General features: G+C 36.2%; 1 protein-coding gene across 1 annotated transcript in view; it reads right to left on the bottom strand.

Annotated features, from left to right (window-relative positions):
* CENPC (centromere protein C) overlaps positions 1-23,378 on the bottom strand; it is a gene marked incomplete at both ends in the record, with an annotated part of 65,912 nt that overhangs the window by 31,459 nt on the left and 11,075 nt on the right. Inside the window, 4 exons of the mRNA XM_080697238.1 lie at positions 74-241; positions 6,896-7,500; positions 12,126-12,338; positions 13,588-13,873. Of these exons, the coding sequence (XP_080553364.1) occupies positions 74-241; positions 6,896-7,500; positions 12,126-12,338; positions 13,588-13,873 (1,272 nt within the window). The remainder of the gene's footprint in view (positions 1-73; positions 242-6,895; positions 7,501-12,125; positions 12,339-13,587; positions 13,874-23,378) is intronic.

Genomic DNA, 23,378 nt, shown 5'->3' with positions numbered 1-23,378 from the left:
CAAATCAAACAAAAAACTGTTGACAGAATGATATTTTGGGGGGAGACTTCTAAATGAAAACAACAATACTTACTCTCCTCTGTTTTTACTATCCACCAATCAGATGGCTGCCTGGAAATTCTGCGACTTCTCATGACAGTAGAAGTTACTTCTTCAGGTACAAGTCTATTCTTGGACCCGCTGGAAAAACGTTTCTTTTTGGATTCTTCCTTATCCTTTTTGGTGCTATTTTTTTTGTCTCCTAAAATAAAGAAAATCTGTAAAACTTCAAAATCTGTTTCAAAAAAACCAGAAAGGATTAAAAATAATAAAGCTCTCAATTATAAGAACTTCTTGGAGGACAGAGGGAAGTTGGCAACCGAGTAAAGTAGCTTCTACGAGTACAACTGACACTCAATCTCCATAGCAGCAAAAATAATGCCTTACAGGGTCAAAAAATACTATCATTAGAGACATAAAAACTATAAATACAAGGGACAGGAAAAGAAAAAGACCAGCATAATCAGAGAAGCAGGAAAGAAACCTGCCCGCTACTGTTGCGACTACCGTGCCTACATCACCTTGTCTCACAGACCTAAACTCCAGTGAGGAGAAGCAAAGGAGCTGAAGCAACCACTTGCTGCCCAGTTGGATGTATAGTTCTTTCAGCGTGAAGACAAGCCACCATTTTCAGCGGCCAAGTCCATCACAATCTCCAGGAATTCAGAGCTGAGTTCAAACCAGAGGGGCGATACGCCAGACTCACAGCCGAAGGCGAGGCAGAGACGCCATATTGCCATCAGCAGCAGTGAGTTCACCACGCCCAAGAAAGCTCCAGCAGAAGTTCCACCCCAGTGCCACTACAATCCTAAGTGTAATTGCGGCCCCTACAGGAGAAATCCCAGCATTGCACCCTCAGGGACTCAACCAGCGTTGGTAAACTCTCTGGATCAGAGATCTAGCTGTTCAACACAATGCAGGAGTAGGGGTGGCAGAAATTACTACACCCTAGTAGTCACAGATCTCAGAAGGAAAGCCCTCAGCCTGGCGGCCTCAGTCTGGCGCAGCAGTGACAAATTCCCTGGGTCTGAGACTTTGAGAAACAACTCAGGAAAGGAGCGGTGGAAGAAGAGATTACCACACAACCCAGAGATCCAGAGCAAAATAAGTGAAGTCGTGGTGAACTGGAGAACACCCCTGTGAAGGTGGGAGTGGGATCTGCAATTGATCATATTGGAAGCTTAGACAAAATCAGGCTCAGATCAGGGGAAAGTGTGGGGGAAATTTTAGGCTTAACTCTAATCCCAATGAGTAGGTTTGCCGGGAACCCCACAGACATCTCAACTGTAAAGAACAAGGAATAGTCTGACAAGCCCAGTCATCGCTGTGTAGAACAGAGACTCCTACATTGAGTTCGGTCTCAGAGGCATATGCTTGCCAACAGAGGCAGGTAGAGACCTAGAATCCAAATCTGTGAAAAATGTGGAGGGTGCCCTTCACTCAATATTAAATCCAACCCCATTGATACCGACCATCTGCAGAGACTGAGAAGATTCAGAGAACCATACTCACAGAGGGAAAGGTTCCCATAGCAATCGGTATCTACACAGAAAGAGACTGCTGAATTTATCTGTAGAGTCACATCAATTCATTGTTGGGATTGCTTGGGTTTTTTTTCATTCTTTTTGTGTGTATATATATCTGATTGCCTTTTTGCTTTCTTTTCTTTATTTGGAAGGGGTTTGTGGGTTTTTTGTATTGATTTGTTTTTATGATTTTTGTTTTGCTCTGCTTGTTTGTTTTTGTTGTTTTTTTTTTAACCTCCATGCCTTCCTCTTTATTTTCTCTTTTTATAGCTCCCTACTCCTGTATTGAAGCCAGTTCATATCACTATACCAGAAACTATACATTGGCTACTAGAATTCTTCTAAATTGGTAATATCTCTAATCTATAGTATATACTACGTCAACAAACTCATATACTCATACTATTCGACCTTTTCTGACTGCATCCTATTCTTCCACTTACTCCTTCTTATCCCTCCTTACTCAGCCTTCACTGTTGAACACAACTTGCCCTTCATTATACCAGCAGAAACCTAGAGACTGAAAGAAATCTACCAAAAACAACAGCAACAGAGCAATGAGCCCTTACAAGCTCACAATAACAGCACCTGATAACACAGAAATGCAGAGAATTCCAGAAGATCAAACCAGAAATATAACTGTAGAAATAATTCAGGATTTTAGAAAAGAATTTAGAGAGTATGAAAGAAATAAAGGATGCAATCATTAAAGTAAAGGCATCAATACAAACTATAAACAATCAATTAGACCACATGGAGAATAGAATCTCACTCCTAGAAGTTTTAATTAATCCTTCAAATTAAATGGGGAAATAAGAAGCTTCCACGAAACACAGAAGCTGAAGGAATTTGTCTTCAAAATCAGCACTACAGAAAATACTCAAAGAGATTAACTAAAAAGAAGAAATAAGTAATACACACCAGAACCAGAGAAACAAGACCTTCCATCCAGCAGACAACTAAGCAAAAAAGAACAAACAGTACTTCAAATGGAAATAACACCTCAACATGTTAGGAATTAAAAATCATCTCTCAGTAATTACAATGAATGGAAATGGCCTCAACTCCCCAATAAAAAGACATAAATGGCAAAATGGATTAAAAATCAGAACCCATCTATCTGCTACTGGCAAGAAACACATCTTACAAGTAAAGATAGAAACAAACTGAAGGTAAAGGGCTGAAGCAAGGTAATCCATGCCAATGGAACTCGAAGACAAGCAGGAGTAGCAACTATGGTATCAGACAAGATAGACTTCAAGCCCAAACTTATTAGAAGAGACAAAGAAGGTCATTTATTACTGGTAAAAGGAACAACAGGAGGAAATAACAATAATCAACATTTATGCCCCAAACATGGGTGCAGCTAATCTGTGACATTAAACAAATTAAACAACACATAAATCCTAATACAATAATACTGGGAGACCTCAAAACCCCTCTCACACCATTACACAGAACATCTAGAAAAAAGGTCAGTAAAGATGCCTCAGAACTAAAGAACACCATTAATCAAATAGACCTGTTGGACACATATAGAATATTTCACCCAACTACAGAGGAATAGACATTTTTCTCAGCTGCTCACAGAACCTTCTCCAAAACTGATCACATCCTAGGCCACAAAGTGAGCACTAGCAAATTTAAAAAATGTGGCATACTTCCCTGTGTCTTATCAGACCATAATGGAATGAAGTTAGAAATCAACTATAAAAAGACCCAAAGAAGCCACATGAACATGTGGAGGCTGAATAACACACTTCTGAATGAAGGATGGGTCACAGAAGATGTAAAAGGTGAACTCAAGAAATTTCTAGAAACAAACGAAAACAAAGATACAACATATCAAAACCTCTGGGACACTTTGAAAGCAGTATTAAGAGGACAATTTATAGCACTGAGTGCGCACATAAGAAAAACAGAAAATCATCAAATAATTAACCTAATGACACACCTCAAAGCCCTTGAAAAATAAGAACAATCTAACCCCAAAGCCAATAAAAGTCAGGAAATTATTAAAATCAGAGCAGAAATTAACAAAATAGAGAAAAAAATACAAAAAAATCAACAAATCCAAAAGCTGATTTCTCGAAAAATTAGCAAGATAGATAAACCAATAGCCAAACTAACTAAAAAAAAAGAGAATCAACCCAAATTATGAAAATAAGGAAAAAAGGAGATATTACCACCGACAGTGTAGAAATCCAGAGGACTGCTGGAAACTACTTTGAAAAACTATACTCAAACAAAATGGAAAATCTAGAGGAAATTGTCAACTTTTTAGATAAATACAACCTTCCTAAACTGAGTCAAGAAGATATAGAACACTTAAACCAACCAATATCAATCAAAGAGATTGAAGCAGCAATAAAGAGCCTACCATCAAATAAAAGCCCAGGACCAGAGGCTTTTCCAAGTGAATTCTATAAAACCTTTATAGTAGAGGAATACCAATACTCTTCAATCTATTTCTTGAAATAAAAGAAAAAACAGAACTCTCCCAAAGACATTCCATGAAGCCAACATCACATTAATTCCAAAACCAAACAAAGACAGTTCAAGGAATGAGAACTACAGGCCTATATATTTGATGAATTTGGATGCAAAACTGCTTAACAAAATACTAGCAACACGCATTCAAAACACATAAAGAAAATGATACATCATGACCAGATAGGGTTCATCCCAGGGATGCGATGCTGGTTCAACATACGAAAATCAATCCATGTAATTCATCAAATAAAAAGAATAAAAGACAAAAATCACATGATCATTCCAATAGATGCTGAAAAAGCATTTGATAAAATCCAACATCCATTTATGATAAAAGCACTGCAGAGAATCGGAATAGAAGGAACATTTCTCAAGATCATTAAGGCAATCTAAAATAAGCCCACAGCCAACATCATACTAAATGGGGAAAAACTTCAAGAATTTCCCCTAAAAACGGGAACAAGACAAGGATGTCCAATATCACTTCATTTCAACATAGTACTTGAGACTCTAGCCAGAGCAATAAGGCAAGAAAAGGAAATCAAAGGAGTACAAATAGGGAAAGAAGAACTCAAACTTTCACTATTTGAAGATGACATGATAATATATTTAGAAAACCCAACAAACTCAACCAAAAGGCTTATAAAACTGATCAACAAATTCAGCAAAGTATCTGGATACAAAATCAATCTTAAAAAATCAGAAGCTTTCCTGTACACAACCACAAAAAGATATTCAGAAAACACTTCCACTCAGGATCTCCCACAAAAATTAAAATACTTAGGAATAAACTTGACCAAAGAAGTAAAAGATCTCTACAAAAAAATTATAAAACACTGAAAAAAGAAATCAAAGAAGATCTTAGAAGATGGAAAGATCTTCCATGTTCATGGAGAGGCAGAATAAATATCATTAAAATGGCCATCCTTCCAACAGTGATCTACAGATTTAATGCAATGCCCATTAAACTACCAAGATCAATCCTCAAATAGAAAAATCAGTCCTTAAATTTATCTGGAACAACAAAAAGCCCAGAATAGCTAAAGTAGTTCTCAGCAACCAAAACCATGCAGGAGGAATCACAATACCTGACTTAAATTATACTACAAAGCCATTGTAATAAAACCAGCATGGTACTGGCACAAAAACAGATACATAGACCAATGGAGCAGAATAGAAGACCCAGAAACAAGTCCACACACTTTCAGCCAATTCATTTTTGACAAAGGGGCCAAAAACATACACTGGAAAAAAGACAGCCTCTTCAACAAATGGTGTTGACAAAACTGGTTAACCATATGCAGAAAATTGCAAATTAATCCCACTTTCTCACCATGTACAAAAGTCAATTCAAGACAGATCAAAGACTTAGAAATCAAACCAGAGACCTTGAAGCTCCTTGAAGAGGGCATAGGTCAAACACTGCAACACATAGGCACAGATAAAGACTTTCTCAACAAGACCCCAAAGGCACAACAAATTAAAAGGTGAATCAATACGTGGGATTGCATGAAACCGAAGAGCTTCTGTTCAGGAAAAGAAACTATCAAGAACCTCAATCGAGAGCCAAAAGAATGGGAAAAGATTTTTGCCACCTACATCACCGATAGAGAACTAATATCTAGAATATACAGAGAACTCAAGAAACAACACTAAGAAAACAAAGCATCCAATAACAAAATGGGCAAACGAACTAAATAGACACTTCAAAAAAGGAAGAAATTCAAATGGCCAATAAATGCATGAAATAATGTTCAACATCACTGGCAATCAGAGAGACGCAAATCAAAACTACCCTGAGATTTCACCTAACTCCAACTAGAAGGGCAATCATTCAAAACACAAACAACAACAGATGCTGGTGAGGATGTGGAGAAGTGGGAATTCTAAGACACTGTTGGTGAGATTGCAAATTAGTGCAACCACTTTGGAAAACAGTATGGAGGATCCTCAGAAGAATGGGAACAAATCTACCATTTGATCCAGCAATACCATTTCTGGGTATCTACCCAAAAGAAAGGAAACCAAACTACCAAACTAATGCATGTGTATCTATGTTCATAGCTACACAATTCACCATAGCCAAACTATGGAACTAGCCAAGATGTCCATCAACAGATGAATGGATGACAAAACTGTGGGATATGTACACAATGGAATTTTACTCAGCCATCAAAAAAAACTCAATTACGTCATTTTCAGGGAAATGGATGGAACTGGAGGACATTATGCTAAGTGAGATTAGTCAGTCACAAAAAATAAGAAATCAGATGCTTTCCCAAATATGTGAGAGTTAGGGAGAAATGGGTCATAGGAAGAACTCTAGATGAAAAAGGAAATCCTACAGAGCAGCAAACAAGGCAACCTAAAGGAGGAAGAAAGGAGGGGGGAAGAAGAAAATCTCTAAAATACACAATGTACTTAAACATAACAAAGTCAACCACCAAGCCAAGCAAGGGAAGGAAGGAAGGGAGGGAATGGGGTGGGAATTGGGTAGGGGTTAAATCAGTGATGTGTACATGTATGTACACACAAATTTTTTACCCCATATGATGTGTGAATATAATGCACCAATAAAAAATTTAAAAAAATATATGATTCTCTTGTGTTTTGATAACTTGTTTACTAGTCTTCCCTTTCTTCCTCTGTACATGCTGCCACCAAACAAAAACCAACTGTGTTAATTGAATAATATGTAAAATTAAATAATTCTAGAAAAGAATTGATAGGCTTTTCAGACTCTGTAGATTTAAGTTTACTTTCATACTTTTCAAAGCTAAGAAAGAGATATTAAAAATGCAAAATGGGACAATAACTATATTTCTATAAACACTTACCCACAGGTGGCATCTTCTTTTTGGAAATATTTCTTGTCTTTTCACAGTCTTTCATATTTCTGTCTGAACTTCTTCGTAACTTGTCTTGGGCAATAGGTGGCTTATTTATATTTTCATTTTCAGATTCTGTATCAAGCTGTTCTTCAACTACTTTGGCCTTAAATTTTTGTCTCTGTTTTTGTTTTATAGTATTTTTGTTTCCAGAAGTTTTTTGGGCATTCTCTGAATGCATTTCATGTTTCATAGATCTATGATTATTTTCTGATTCATCTATCAAAGCACAACTTGTACCCATTATTTTTTTATCAGAGGGCTGAAATTTCTGTACTGGGTGAGATTCATGTGAACATGTGATACTTGTCAAAGTCTTAGATGAAACACTGTGATGTTTTTCTCTTGACTCCTCACCTTGAAGGAGCGGAGTGCTCTCAGCAGGGAATACTGTGTGCTGTTTCAGAGGTCCACCCTTTCTTGGTATTGTAATCCAAGATCGACTGGCAAAACTTCTATCTGACTCATCAATTATAAATTCATCCTCTAACAACTTCATATCATTTGGAGGAGATGAGTGAGGTGGCGCAGTTGACATGTGCTTAACAATGGGACTAAAATAGAACATTACATTAATAACTAAAAAAAAAATAAAGTTCTACTTTTGGTTAGTGATGAAAAGAATCTATATTAAAAATAAAATCCATGTGCCTCTTAAAAGAACAGTTCATGAGTCTCAAGTTACCCTTAATCTTACATATCCCCCCCTCATTTTCATCTTATCACCTCCCTTTATAAAAGACTAACAATGTCACAAAAATTTAGATCTTGGCAATTAATTTGATCCCTTTCCGTATATATACAATGAAATATTGAAACCCAGAGATGTACAATTATAAGCTAGATCCATTAAAATATACTCTCAAAATAAATATCATGATTATATATAACATTATATTAAATTATATATGTACAGATGCCTTTGAGTCTGAATTTCTTCACAACCAAAATGAGAGTGGATAAGGTTGAGAAAATTTCAAGTCTACTATTTTAAGAAAACACTACTAAATTATAAGAAGTTAGGGATGATTTCTTCTAATCTTCTTTATATCCATAGGACTCCATATATAGAAGCAAAAATATATAGATATGAAATGAAAGAAATATAAAAAGTTAACATTATTAAACCAAATTATATAAAAATTTATTCCAAGTTTGGCTATTTTACATATATTTTGTTATACATTTTAATATTATAATCATGGTGTAGAAATAATGGACTACATAAAAATGATGGCCTGTATCTCAAACAGCAAAAACACAAAATCTAGAATACAAGAGTAAAAGCTCATATTACAAAGCATACAATACCATAGATTTGTTGTAATAAAGTCAAATAATATTTCCCTACTCTAGTTCTCTTTCTCCGCAACTCTAACCCAAAATATATTTTATTAAAAGAACACAGCCAGGTATGGTGGCACATGCTTGTAACTCCAGTACCTGGGACGTGGAGAAAGGAAGATTGCAGGTTCATAACCAGCCTCAGCTACTTATAGTGAGGCCCTCTGCAACTTAGTGAGACCCTGCTTCAAAATAAAGATTAAAAACAAGGCTGGGTTTGTAGCCCTGGGTTCAATCCCCAGTACTATAGTTTATAATCTAATTAACCTCTTCAAAAATATTAATAGAAATATGCACATATGAAATATACACAAATCAATTTATACACTTAGTGAGGCAGTGAATAACTTAAAACCAGTGCATTGGTATTAGGCAGCACTTTCTCCAATTAGTTGGGAAAGTTTTCTAAAGAAGGAATTATTCAAAGGATAGTAATCTGATGCACTTAGTTTACATTTCCATTTTTTATGGTAATGGCTTTGAGCAAAACACATATTGCAGTGACATGCAAAAATAAAAAATGAGGGTAAACATTAAAATTACAAAGCTAGTATTTGCACTCCTGGTTCTACCTTTTTCACTAAGATAAGTATGCTTACTTATTTTTACTCATAACAGAGTTAAGGCTAGAATGGAAGAATTCGATAATTCGATTATGTTTTTCTCTTTTTATTACGATACACAAAAGAATTCTGAGATGAAAATGTCTTCTCTATCCCTCTAATCTCAAACTCCTGATAAATCTTATAAAATAGTAAATATGTTAGGAAATATATTGTCTTGTAATAGTAGACTTCTATATAGAATTTATATAATTAGAAAACTCTAAAAACTAATACAGGACAAAGTCAATAAAAATAGAAGACAACAATGAATAAATGTTTGGTGAGTATATTACTTTTAGACATTTAAAGCAAATTTGGAGCTGGGCATGGTGGCACACACTTGTAATCCCAGCATTTGGAAGGCTGAAACTGGAGGTCACAGTTTGTGGGCAGCCTCAAGCTACTTGGTGAGGCCCTCGGCAACTTCGTGAGACCATTTCAAAATAAAGTATAAAAAATAGGGCAGCTGGTGTAGCTTGGAGATCGAATGTCCCTGGGTTATATCCCCAGACCCACAAAAAAAAAAAAAAAAAGCAAATTTGTTTCAAATAATTCTAATTTAATTTTTATACATTATGTGCAATACTTTTTTTTCTTGGTGGTACTAGGGGTTGAACCAAGGGGCTTTGCTACCTCCAGGCTATGCTCACAGATCTATTTTATACTTTATTTGGAAACAGGGTGTCACTAGGTTGCTGAAAGCCTCACTAAGTAGCTGAGGCTGGCTTCGAACCTGTGCGATCCTCCTGTCTCCACCTCCCAAGCACTGGGATTACAAGCATGCACTACCACACTCAGCTGTGCAATATTATTAGTTCTCTGTAATATAAAGAAGTAATGCGAAGAATTTTAAGTGACATCTTCCCAAACTAGCTAAAATTCCCCAAAACTGTTCCCCATCTACTTCAAAAGACTTTTGCCTAGCCAGTTATTGAAACCAAAGATACTCTCATAAAACAACCCTGACACTAGTAATGTCCAGAACAGGGAAAGATGATGTCTGGCTCAGTGGTATAATCAAGAAAAACTTTGTGGCCTTAAGGGGTATGAAGTAAAAGTTAGTCATGAGATAATGCAAGAAGAGCATGAGCAAAAGCAGTGGGAGTATAAGCAAAGCACAGGAAGTAGAGGGTTACTACATTTGGCTACAGGAAGCAAATGTAAATTACTTTTACTCACTAGTTTATCAGAGAGAACATTAAAAAATACCTCACTACTCTTTTGGACATAATTAGTACATAAGTATAACACACTTGTTTCAAATGGTAGGGAAAACATGCATACTGGGAGGGTGGGGCGGGGGAGAGGGAGGGGAGTGCACATGCACCAGTGTGTGTGTGAATGCGTGCGTGTGTGTGTGTGTGTGTGTGTGCGTGTGCGTGTGTGTCTGCTTGCCTGCCTATCCACCTAGAAAGTGATTTATGGGAACAGACACTAAACAAAAGAGTAATTCCATTTGTTTCAACATGTTTTTTATAAAAACTTTCCATGTTAACTAGAACTCTGACAGATATCATAGAAAATATTTGAAAAAATCTAAACTAAGTCTAAACTAAGAAAGACACACATAAAAGCAAATAGGGCGAGACTAGAAACTAAAAACATGAAGTAAAATTTGGAAAAAAAAAAAAAAAAAAACTAGAAACTTAGTGTAGACTTAAAAAAGAAATGGTGACTTACAAATGGCAGGGGGAAAGGTATGCCAAACAGACAAATGGAAATGTGTATGACAAAATAGAAACAAAAAGGGCAAATAAATCTGGAGTTCATTCCACAGACCAGAGGTTCTTAACTATGACTGGGGAGGAACCCAGGGGCATTCTACCTCTGAGCTACAACCCAGCCCTATTTTTTTATTCTTTATTTTGAAACAGGTCTCACTAAGTTGCAGAGAGCTTCACTTAGTAGCTGAGGCTGTCCACAAACCGTGATCCTCTAGTCTCAGCCTCCCAAATGCTGGTATTACAAGCGTGTGCCACCACACCCGGCTTGGTTTAATTATATAAATGTGCAGCCAGGGTTGAGGATCACTGTGCAGACACTGTAGAACCAAAGAGGTTTATAACACATTTTGTAACATCATCCCAGAAGTAGGATACCTATAAAGACTTAAATATTTTATGTGTTAATATTGCTCAATAATAATACATATTTATTGAGAAATATTAATTAACACAGGTAAAATATTAATCTAACCCATTTTAATCAACTTGTGTCAGTTTTGCTGAACTATTTATAGAATTAAAAACTTGGTGGGAATCTAAGACAGAAGGATCACAGGTTCAAAGCCAGTTGTGGCAATTTAGTGAAACTGCAAGCAACCTAGTAAGATCCTGTTTCAAAATAAAAATAAAATAGGGCTGATGATGTAGCTCAGTGGTAGAATGCCTCTGGGTTCAATCTCCAGTATCAAATAAATAAATAAATAAATAAGTAAATATAATGTGTCAAACAGAAAAAAACAAATTAAAATTTAGGGCTACCCTGTCATTAGCAATCTAAAGAAATAAAAATAATTTAAACTTACAATAGGCACTCTTACATAATTTTATTTCTAAATACTGCCTTCATTTCTTTCTTTCTTTCTTTCTTTCTTTCTTTCTTTCTTTCTTTCTTTCTTTCTTTTTTTTTTTTTTTTGGTGGTTCTGGGGTTGGAACTCAGAGGCTTTCTACCTCCAATCTATACTCCCAGACCTATTTTTATATTTTATTTGGAAACAGGGTCTCACTAAGTTGCTGAGAGCCTCACTAAGTAGCTGAGGCTGGCTTGGAACCTGTGCGATCCTCCTGTCTCAGCCTCCCAAGCACGGGGATTACAAGCATGCGCCACCACGTCCAGCTCTACCGCCTTCATTTCTTGACACCTCAAATAAACTAGAAAGCATTAGTGAGCCGGAGCAATGAGAATTAAATAAACTCATTTTCTCTCACATCTAATTTAGTACCTATTAAAATATGGATTTAGGGGTTATTTACTGGCTAAATAGAAAACTGCCTCTTCTTACAGGTAGGCTAAATTTCAATAAAAATTTTTATTAATTAGCAACTCAGGAAGATGAAGGCAAGAAAATCCTGAGATGAGAGCTAACCTAGACAATATAATGAACCTGTCTCAAAGAAAAAAGTATTGAGGACTTATTACTAAGTTAGATAACAATAGGACTCAAGATACGATTCACAAAATGGAGAAGAAAAACAATCTCTCAAAGCACAGTTTCTTAATAACTCACCTGGATTCACCTTTTCTTTTTACAGTTTCTAAAAACAATGTTGAAAAACTCTTTTTGGCTTGTGGTTGATTTTCATATTCCAAATTCTGTACTCTTTTCTGAGATGTTTTTGATGGCTTCCCTTCTTGTCCTTCTGATATTTTATCCTCTGCCTCTGGTCCTTTATTCTCTATTTCTACTTCCTTCAAAATATCTTTATCTCCAAAGTTTAACCTAGAAAGTTAAGAAGGAAAAAAATTAAACACATCCATAAGGTTTGCTGAGTTATAAAGAGTCTTCTGAACTCCCTTACAGTGATAATACATACCACTTAAAATGTGGGGCCTTAGCCGGGCGTGGTGGCACACGCTTGTAATTCCCGCGCTTGGGAGGCAGAGACAGGAGGATCGCGCTGGTTCGGAGCCAGCCTCGCTGGCTTAAGAGACTCTGTTTCCACATAAAAATGTTAAAAAATAGGTCTGGGAGTGTAGCCCGTGGGAGTGTATACCGGAGGTAGAAGGGCTTCCAGGAACCCCAGTACCACCAAAAGAAAAAAAAAAAAAAATGTGGGGCCTTAGAATGGCTGAATTATAAAACCAAGGATATGTGTAGCTGAGAGCACAGTTCTCAGAGCACTCTGACAGACTAAGCTCTGAATGGCAAAGCCATAGAATGTACTTAACTCCTGGACTAATATAATCACATAAAACTCTAGAAAGAAATTATACTCATTGAAAAGTCTCCATCAACAGAGGACCTTGAATAATCAACTTTGCTTCCTAAGGGCCAAAGGAAAAGCCCAAGGAATGGAACCAGGTTTAAAACAACTCATACATAATAACACATAGACTTTGCTACCCTAGAAATAACCTAACATACTTACCCTTGCAATTACAATATGATGTAAACACAAATTGTTTTGCTTAGGAAGTTATAGTAAACTTACTATCACAAAGAAAACATATTTTTCCAGACTACAGAAAATTTGTTCCTCAAACTTCTCTTCTTTAGAGTATTTGAAAATATACGAAACATATATTGTTTTTCTTTTAACATGTCAATATTCCTTAATCCTTACAATAGAACTATGTAAAAAGAATTATCAAATTTTAATGTAGAATGTAAAATTTTAAGTATGATTATTAGTATTCAAATAAAAGTTCACCAAGTATAATTACAATGCATGAATAAAAGTATAATATAATAATAAATAAATAAGCCAGGTGTGGTGGCGCATGCTTGTAATCCCAGCATTTGGGGAGCTGAGATAGGAGGATTGCAGTTCGTAGACAGCAACTACTTAGGCCCTTTGCAACACAGTGAAACCCTGTTTTAAAATAAAGAATAAAAAATAGAGTTGGGGGTGTAGCTCAGAGGTAGAATGCCCTTGGGTTCCATCCAGTATTGAAAAAAAAAAAACTGTGTGTGTGTGTGTGTGTGTGTGTGTGTGTGTGTGTGTGTGTGTAAATAAATAAAAGATTACCTCTTTTTGGTTTTAAGAAAAATCTCTGTACTTGAAGACAGTATATTTACTGAATTTCCAGAAGTGTAACTCTCTTTCTTTTGAGCAAGAGATGAAACAGAATTTTTTGATACAGACATTTTTGCATCCAAAAGGACTGCAGGTGAGCCAACAGATAAGTAAAATTCTTCATCTGCTTCATTGTGATGACCTCTCAGTTCTTCACTTGACAATTTTTTGGAGTCAGGTGTATTTTTAGAACCAACTTCAGTTGCCAGAATTTTCTGATGAACTTCATTGGCCTGAACTAGAAAAAAATCATATGGAGATACATGTCAATTAAAAATAGTATTAGGTGCACTTTTTTTTTGGGGGGGGGGGTGGTACTAGGGATGGAACCCAGAGGCTTTCTACCTCCGGGCTATACTCCCAGACCTTCTTTATATTTTATTTGGAAACAAGGTCTCGCTAAGTTGCTAAAAGCCTCACTAAGTAGCTGAGGCTGGCTTCAAACCTGTGTGATCCTCCTATCTCAGCCTCCCAAGAGGTGCACATTTATAATCTTAATATATAGCAGGATGAGAAAGAAGACCACAAGTTTGAGGCCAGACTCTGTAATTTAGCAGGAGCCAGTTTCAAAATTTAAACAATTAAAAGGGCTAAGAGTACAGCTCAGAGGTAAAATGCCCTTGTGTTTAAACACTAGTAGCAATAATAATTTAAAATTTTCTTTTTAAAATCCAGCAATAACATAATTAGAAGTAGTTCTCAGAAGATTCACAGGTGGTCAGAATTAAAGGTCTAGAGTCAGATGGGTGTGGTGGTACACACTTGTAATCCCAGCATTTGGGAGGCTGAGACAGGAGGACCGTGGTTCATGGCCAGCCTCAGCTACTTAGTGAGGCCCTCTACAACTCAGTGAGACTCTGTTTCAAAAAATAAAAAAAAGGGCTGGGGTAGAATGCCCCTGGAGTTCCATCGCCAGTACCACAAAAATAAAAACATTAAAAAATAAAGATCTATGATCAATATATTTAAATACTTTACAAGTTAAATCATCACTTAATGCAGTGAAACCTGAATTTGGTCTACACTATCTGAAATTTGGAAAGACAAAAATTATCAAACAAAATTCACACATCTACTGATAAAAATCTTAAGATATAAATAAATCTATACATAGCTAAAATAATAAAGTAACAGAGAAACCGTAATTTTTTCTTTTTAATCTCAGGCTAAGAGTTAGTAAGCTAAGGCACCTAGATGAGCTCAAGCACGGCACACACACACACATACACACACACACTCACAAGTATACACATATACATATATAACATACAAAATGTAATTTATGTGCATATGCAAATATATGAACATGTGTACATTGTTAATCTGTATATATAGGCAGAATATATATATACTTACATGTATATATAAACACATATGTATATTTTCTCTTAACCAACAATCCTCAAATATCAAAAAAAGAATGGCTGTATAGTATTCATACTGATTCATAATTTGAAAAGTAAAAGACTAAAAAATTTAAAATACAACCAGAAAAGGCTTTTGATTCTGTAATGAGATGGCATTTCTCTGTTTTTCCCTCTAAATACAACTAAAGTCCTTAGATGTTACCAATCAATCAACAATAACAGGACTCTAAAAGCTGGGAGGAAGAAGGCAGACTTGGCTAGGAGCCACAAGACATTACCCATTAAGTTCAAGTTTTCAACTCTGGAAATATTTCAATGAAATTAATACAGGTGTATTAAAATAGATTAGAAATCATAATTTAGAGCTTATATATTTGTCATTAATACACTGTAATTAATTAGTATATAATTACATACTATACAGTTATATACTTTATATACTGAATTTTCATTTTAATAGGTATTCAGCATCTGGGATGATAAGACAAAATGGGCTAAAAAACAACAATATGGTAAGTCTCTTGGGTTTTCTGTTCATCTATCCCACATTTTTTAGTGGACAGTAAAAAGACCTGCAATCCAAAACCAGTAATAGCCAAAAGGAAAGGATTGAGTCCACATTCTCTGAAAATAGGCAACAAAACAGAGACCTCATGAGAAAACCTATTTCTTGCTCTACATAGTCTATGGGGCACTTGGTTTCCAGTGGCAGATCAGGAAGTGGTCTGTGCTATGGGACAGCAGCAGAGAGGAAAAGTCCATGACTAACTCAGGCTCTGCTACAACAATAAGGAATGGTAAGAGGTATGACACAGGCAGCTTCAGAGTAGTCAAACTTCTATCCTTCATATCCCAAGGTAATGTTTCACCTACTTGAAATATTAACACCCTAGGTCATTCCAGTTCTATTTCATAACCCAAGCAGTTGAAAGTTAAATCCAAGGCAAAAACAACCTAAGACAGTCCAGGATGTCCTTGTCCTTGATTCCTACATCCAAGTTTCTCACTGAAAGCAGGCATGAGTATACAAGGCCCTCAGGAAGTTTTTAAAAAAGTACCTTATATACATACCAGGAAGAACTGACAAAAACTGAGCTAGTATCCTAGCATAATCAGGTATGTAAGGCTGGTTAAATATCAAAAAATCAATCACTATAAGCCACCAAATGAACAGATTAAAGCAATAATGACCATATAAATTTACACTAAAAAAGCATTTCATAAAATCCACAATTTCACATGATTAAAAACTCTCAGTAAACCGGGCGTGGTGGCACACGCTTGTAATCCCAGCATTTGGGAGGCTGAGACCTGGAGGATCGCATTTCGTGGACAGACTCAGCTACTAAGTGAGGCCCTCTGCAACTCAGTGAGACCCGGTTTCAAAATAAAGAATAAAAAATAGGGAAGGGGGTGTGCCTCGGAGGTCAAATGCCCCTGGGTTCCATTCCCAGACCCGCAAAAATATATATATTTAAAAAAGAAAAAACCTCTCAGTAGGAAGAGAAAATGGCGACGGAGAGACGCAGCCTATCTCATTAGCTGAAGAAAATTAAGTTCAACTACTGAAAAGGCAATATCTTAATAAAATTAAATTCAGCTTACGACCCAAAACAGACTCAGGGACTACAGCGAGAGAAATCCAGTAACTCTGACCTCCGAGATTCACTGCAACACAAAAAAAATCTGCGAGATTCAGAAGCCATCTGAGGGCTTCAGATGGCGACAGCCGGGCACATAACGGGCCGCTGGCCCAAAGAGGATCCATGGGCATGGCAGTCCAAGAACTGCATGAAAAAAAAAAAAAAAAACCAAGAGTCTGAAAGTGGTCATACAGCTCCAACATCTTGAGCTGCGAGCTCACCCGAGCAACTGAGCAACACCGTTTGCTCACCAGAGGTGGACCCCACAGAGACGTAGGGAGACTTCAAGGACCCAGAACCAGACCTGCTAACCATTTGCGCAAAGAATCAGTGAGATATAAAAGAGCTGCCAGCCCTTCAGAGCCCCAGACTGGGCTGCCAGGTAGCAGCGTGAGCTCAGATGAGCCACGGAGCCCAGCAGGCACAGTGACTGCCACCAGATATGGTGATAACTGTGGGCGCCAGTGTGCACCAAGGGGGGGCAAGTTCAACTCCAGTGACATAGGAAGGATGCTTAAGGCGTGATACCTGCACAGGGCCAGAAGGGGTTGCTCCAAGCAAATAAGAGACACTGGAATATACTCCAGAAACTATCCCAGCAATCATTCAGAAATTACACTGGCCCTCTATATTTATAAAGTAGTAGGACTGTGTTGTTTTCCTTTTTTTATTTTTTATTTTTTTTTTTTTTTTGCTGTTTTGTTTTTGTTTTTAGGTTTCTGGGTTTTGGGGGGATTTTTTTTCTTTCTTATTTTACTTTTTATTTGGGCTTCTTGTTTGGTTCTTTCACTTCATGTCACACGGTTGACAGTTTATTTTATTTTTATTCTGTTTATTCTCTTAACCCTTTTTGTTCTCTCTTGGCGATCTATTTTTGTTTCTGTCAACATTGATGTATAGCCAGGCATGGTGGCGCATGCTTGTAATCCCCGCACTTGGGAGGCAGAGACAGGAGGATCGCGCAGGTTCGAAGCCAGCGCGTTGGCTTAAGAGATCCTGTTTCTGAATAAAAAAGTATACAAAATAGGTCTGGGAGTGTAGCCCTGAGTGTAGAAGGGCTTCCAGGAACCCCAGTACCACCAAAATAAATAAATAAACAAATAAATAAATTTGATATATAATATTAGCCTTTGTACCTTATTTTCTTACTTTGTGTTTGCTTCCTCCCTCCACTCCTTCTACAAGTCTTCAATTTAGATCTACTATATTCCCTCAAAAATTTCTTTGTCCCCTAACTGTATGTCTTTATTTAATACACAAAGTTTCTCACATCTCCATACTTAAAAATTCTAATAAATACAAGAGTCCTACTATCTAAAGTTCTCCCTTTCTCAACCTGATACAACCATATTATACTTAAATTCTTCCACAAGCTAATTATATCCTCTACCTTACCTGTATCCTGCACCCATCACCCTAGCTACTCCACCATCACCCAACCCACACCATTCAAAAAAGTACTGCTTACCTACTGACTTCCTACTACTAAGACTGAACTAAACATAATACACAAAAAACGATGGAAAGACATCAGAAAAACAGACCTGAGAACTTTGAAAATATGAGAACTAGGAATAGTAGAGAAATAATAGAAGTCGCGAATACTGACCTACAAGAAATGCAAAAAGAGAGTTTCGAATCTTGATCTCCAATATGATGAAAGGATTTAAAACAAGTCTAGAGAAAATGAAAGATGAATTAGAAATACTAATAAAGAATCAGAAAGAGGTCTGGAATAAAATAAAAGAGTCAATAAATGAAATGAAGACAGTAATAAAGATTCTGGGAGATTAGATGAAATGGAAAGTAGAATATCACTGTTAGAAGACAGTTCATCCAAAACTGAAAACACAGTCAACAGTATACGTAAGTCATTAGAGCAACAAAACCTAAACATCCAACAACTATGGGACAACATGAAGCATCCTACCATACAGATAAAAGGCATTGAAGAAGGGATAGAAGTACAGACCAAGGGCATCCGTAATCTCTTCAGTGAAATAATTTCGAAGAATTTTCCAAACATGGAAAGAGACTTGGATCTACATGTCCAGGAGACATACAAAACACCATTAAAAAGTTTCTTCTCATCAAAGGAAACCACTAAGAACTTAAAGAGGAAGCCTACAAAATGGGAGATCTTTACCAGCCACCACTCTGATAGAGGGCTAATATCCAGAATATACAAAGAGCTCAAAAGACTACACTAGCAAAACAAACAACCCAATCAAGAAATGTGCAACTGAACTGAATAGACACTTTACAAAAGAAGAGTTACAAATGGCCAGTAGATACATGAAAAGATGTTTTATGTCATTAGCCATCAGGGAGATGCAAATCAAAACTACGCTGAGATTTCATCTAACCCCAGTCAGATTGGCAAACATAAAGAAATCAAATAACAACAAATGCTGGTGAGGATGTGGGGAAAGAGGAACTCTTTTACACTGTTGGTGGGAGTGCAAACTAGTTCAGTCACTATGGAGATGTATGTAGAGATTCTTTAGAAAACTGGAAATAGATCCACCATATGATCCAGCTCTACCATCCTGGGTATTTTTCCAAAGGGGCTGAAATCAGAGAACTACAGCAACATATGCATACCTATGTTCACTGCAGCACAATTCGTAATAGCCAAAATATGGAACCAAACCAGGTCCCCATCAACAGATGAATGAATTGAAAAATTATGGCAAATACACACAATGGAATTCTATTCAGCTATAAAGAAGAACAAATTCATGTCATTCACAAAAACATGAAAAGTCCTGGAGAACATTATGTTAAGTGAGATCAACCAAGCACAGAAAGAGAAGAGGCATATGTTTCCTCTAATATGCCCAAACTAGGGAGCATTGGGGATACCAGAGGGACTCCAGATAATGGAAGGGAAATTTCACTCATTGTTGGGAGGAGGGGAAGGGAAAACGGGGGTTGGGGGGAGAGGGCACCAAGTACAGTTTACATGTATACCATTTATTTCCAATAAAGAAATAAAAGAATAAAAAAGAATAAAAAGTTTGTAGCTAAAAGAAAAAAAATTCAGTATACTAAAAACAGAAAATACACTAAAGGGTGTATTCATTTTGAGTCACCCCCTCCATACCATTTTGGCATGGGGCTGTATTTCTATCTTTCTAATAAACTTATTTAAATCTTAAAAATATATATATACTAAAAAACAAAAAAGAGCATCTACACAAAACCTAAAACTAAGCCTGGCATAGTGGCACACACCTGTAATCCTAGTACTTTGAATGCTGAGATAGTAGGATACCAAGTTAAAAGCCAGCCTTAGTAAAAAAAAATTAAAAGCAGCTTGGATAAATATTTTAATAGTTAAAAATGTAATATTGTTTGTTTTTTAAAGGTATAATGGCCAATTGTATAGCTTAGATTTTTGTGTAAGCTTGGCGTCCAAGATGATATTTAAACTAGCTTATGAACATTCATTGGTAAGTTAGATAATTCTAAAAGGACTTTCCCAAAGGACAGCTAAGATAGGTCAGTCAAGTTGGTGAAACCTGCCCATTAACCATTCATGTATTATTAATAAAACTTTAAGAATAAAAAGCTTTTCTCACAGAAAAATATAAAAATAACCTTAACTACTTATAAGTGCACTTTTCAGTGGCATTAAGTACATTCACAACATTATGCCACCATCACCATTTCCAAAACCTTTTTACTATCCCAAAAAGAAACTATCCATTAAGCATAGCTCATCATTACCCCTCATCCCCAACCATGGTAACTTCTACTTCCTAACTCTGAACTTAACCTATTCTAAACCTCAATATAAATAGTCATACAATATTTGTCCTTTTGTGTCTGGAGTATTTCAGTTAGCACAGTTTTGAGGAACTGCCAAATTGTTTTGTTCACATGGCTGCACAATTTTATGTCCTTTTAGCAGCAATATATGATAGTTTTGACTTATCCATATCTTTGACACTTATTTTCCTTTTTGTTTTTTGTTTTTGCAATGCTCCTGGGTATTGAACCAGGAGCATTCTATCTCTAAGCTATACCCCCAGGCCTATTATTCTGGAACAGGGTCTCACTAAGTTGTGGAGGGCCTCACTCAGTAGCTGAGGTTGGCCACGAACCTGCAATCCTCCTGTCTCAGCCTCCCAAGTACTGGAATTATACGCGTGTACCACCACACTCAACTGTTACTTTCCTTTTTAAATAATAATTATCCAGGTTGGTATTAAGTGATATTTCCCTGGGGTCTTGATTTCCACTTTTCATATGTTTATAAGCCAGCCATGTATATCTTTTAGAGAAATGCTTATTCAAGGCTGCTTCCCACTTTTTAATTGTTTGACTTTTTGTTGATTGTAGAAGTTCATATAAATCCTTTATAAATGATCTGCAAATATTTCTTCTATTCTTGAGTTGTCCTTTCATAGTTGATAACGTCCTTCAGACTAATATTTTGTAGGACATAAATATAAAAGACATGATCTTCTGTAGGAAACCTAAATAACTATGGTTTCTCACAAAAAACTCTATGAATGAAATGAATTCTAGTTAAAATTTTAACAAAATATTACTGGGAACTGATTAAAATTGAAAAAGTAAATACAATAGTGATTGTATTTACCTTTATATCAGCATATGTTAAGCATACAGTATAAGAGTATAATGTATTGACATAAAATGAAACAAACAAATCAAAATTCAAAAATATATCATGCACAGTGGCTCACATCTTTATAAATCCTGTACTTCAGAGGCTGAGACAGGATCATCGCTGGTTGGAGGATAAGTTGCCTGCAGCAACTTACCAAGACCCCGTTTGTTTCAAAATAAGAAATAAAAAGGGTTAAGGGTATAGATCAGAGAAAGACCGCTATGGGGTCAATCTCCAGTAAACAAAACAAACAGCATATTGAAACCACACGAGTCATGTATGCTTGTAATCCCAGTAATTGTGAAGCTGAGACAGGAGAATCACAGGAACAAGGCCAGCCTCAGGAAGACCCTGTTTCAACATAAATAATAAAATAGGGCTAGGAGTATAGCTTAGAGGTAGAATGCCCTGGGTTCAATTCAGAAAAAAGTATATTGGAAAAAATATATATATATATTGGGAGATTTAATACATACTCAAACTGGTACATTCTAAAAAGATGATTTATTGATTTATTTTTGTGGTGTTGGGGCTAGAACCCAGAAACATTCTACCTCCAGACTACACTCTCAGCCCTTTTGAAACAGGATCTCTCTAGGTTGCTAATGCTTATCTTGAAACTATGATACTCCTGTCTCAGCCTCCCAAGAACTGGGACTATAAACATGCCACAACTGGTTGAAAAATGATTTTTAATTACTGAATGAAACATAAAAATGACCATCTGGAAAAAGAACATACTTAGAATATTATACACCAAATAAACCATTACAGATGAATTAAAAACTTATATTTACTTTTTTATTCTGTGGTGCTAGTGATTAAACCTAGTTCTATTTCTGAGCTACACCTCAAGCTCTTTTTTTTTTCTAACAGTCTTGCTAAGCCAGACGTGGTGATGCACGCTTGTAATCCCCGCGCTTGGGAGGCTGAGACAGGAGGATCGCACAGGTTCGAAGCCAGCCTCAGCTACTTAGTTAGGCTCTCAGGAACTTAGTGAGACCCTGTTTCCAAATAAAACATAAAATAGGTCTGGGAGTATAGCCCGGAGGTATTGAAAGCCTATGGGTTCCACTCCCAGTACCACCAAAATATATATATATATATATATATATATATATATATATATATATATATATATATATATATATATATATATATATATAAACAGTCTTGCTAAGCTGCCCAGGCTTTCCTCCAACCTGCAATTCTCTTATCTCAGTCTCCCAAGTACTGTGATTATAGCCATGTGCAGACAAGGACTTAAATTTGGGGGAAAAAATTAAGATAAAAAACCTAAGATAGTTTATACATTATTAGGGTAAGAAATCGTTTTAACAAAAACAGAAGATTTAAAGCTTTACAAGTAAAACTGCATATTAACAATTTTAAGTATGAAATGGAACAACATAACATACAAAAATTTTAACAGAGATCATTTGGAAAAAGTATTTGTCACACAAATAACAGCCAAATGATTATAGATATTCAAGTCAAAAATGTCTTACAAACAAGAAACAATATAGGCAAAGGATATAAATATACAATCACAAATAATTCATTATAAGATAAAATCAAATTCCAATAACAAATTAAAATTATTAAAAAACATGCTAAAACTCAATGGCAATCATGCAAATGGCCACTAAAGTAACAATGAGATAGCTTAATACTGAACTAGTAAAATACTACATCAAACAATCTATCAGCTTAAAATTACTTTTAGCTGGACGTGGTGGCACACACTTGTAATCCCCGCACTTGGGAGGCTGAGACAGGAGGATCACACAGGTTCGAAGCCAGCCTCAGTTACTGAGTGAGGCTCTCAGCAACTTAGTGAGACCCTATTTCCAAGTAAAATATAGAGTAAGTCTGGCAGTATAGTCCAGAGGTAGAAAGCCTCTGGATTCCATCCCCAGTACCACCAAAAATAATAACAATAATACTACTTTTACACTGTTGGTGTGGAAGAAAAATTTAAAAGCCTTTTCTGAAAGCACATAACAACAAAGACGCACACCCACACACGTTTATATGTTTTGCAGCTATGAGTACCAGTGAAAGTATGGAAATATTCAAAAGTTGAAGCAGAAT

This window comes from Muscardinus avellanarius (assembly GCF_963383645.1).
Source record: "Muscardinus avellanarius genome assembly, chromosome: 6".
In the NCBI taxonomy this organism is placed as follows: Eukaryota; Metazoa; Chordata; class Mammalia; order Rodentia; family Gliridae; genus Muscardinus; species Muscardinus avellanarius.
This window is presented reverse-complemented; position numbering and strand designations above follow the sequence as displayed.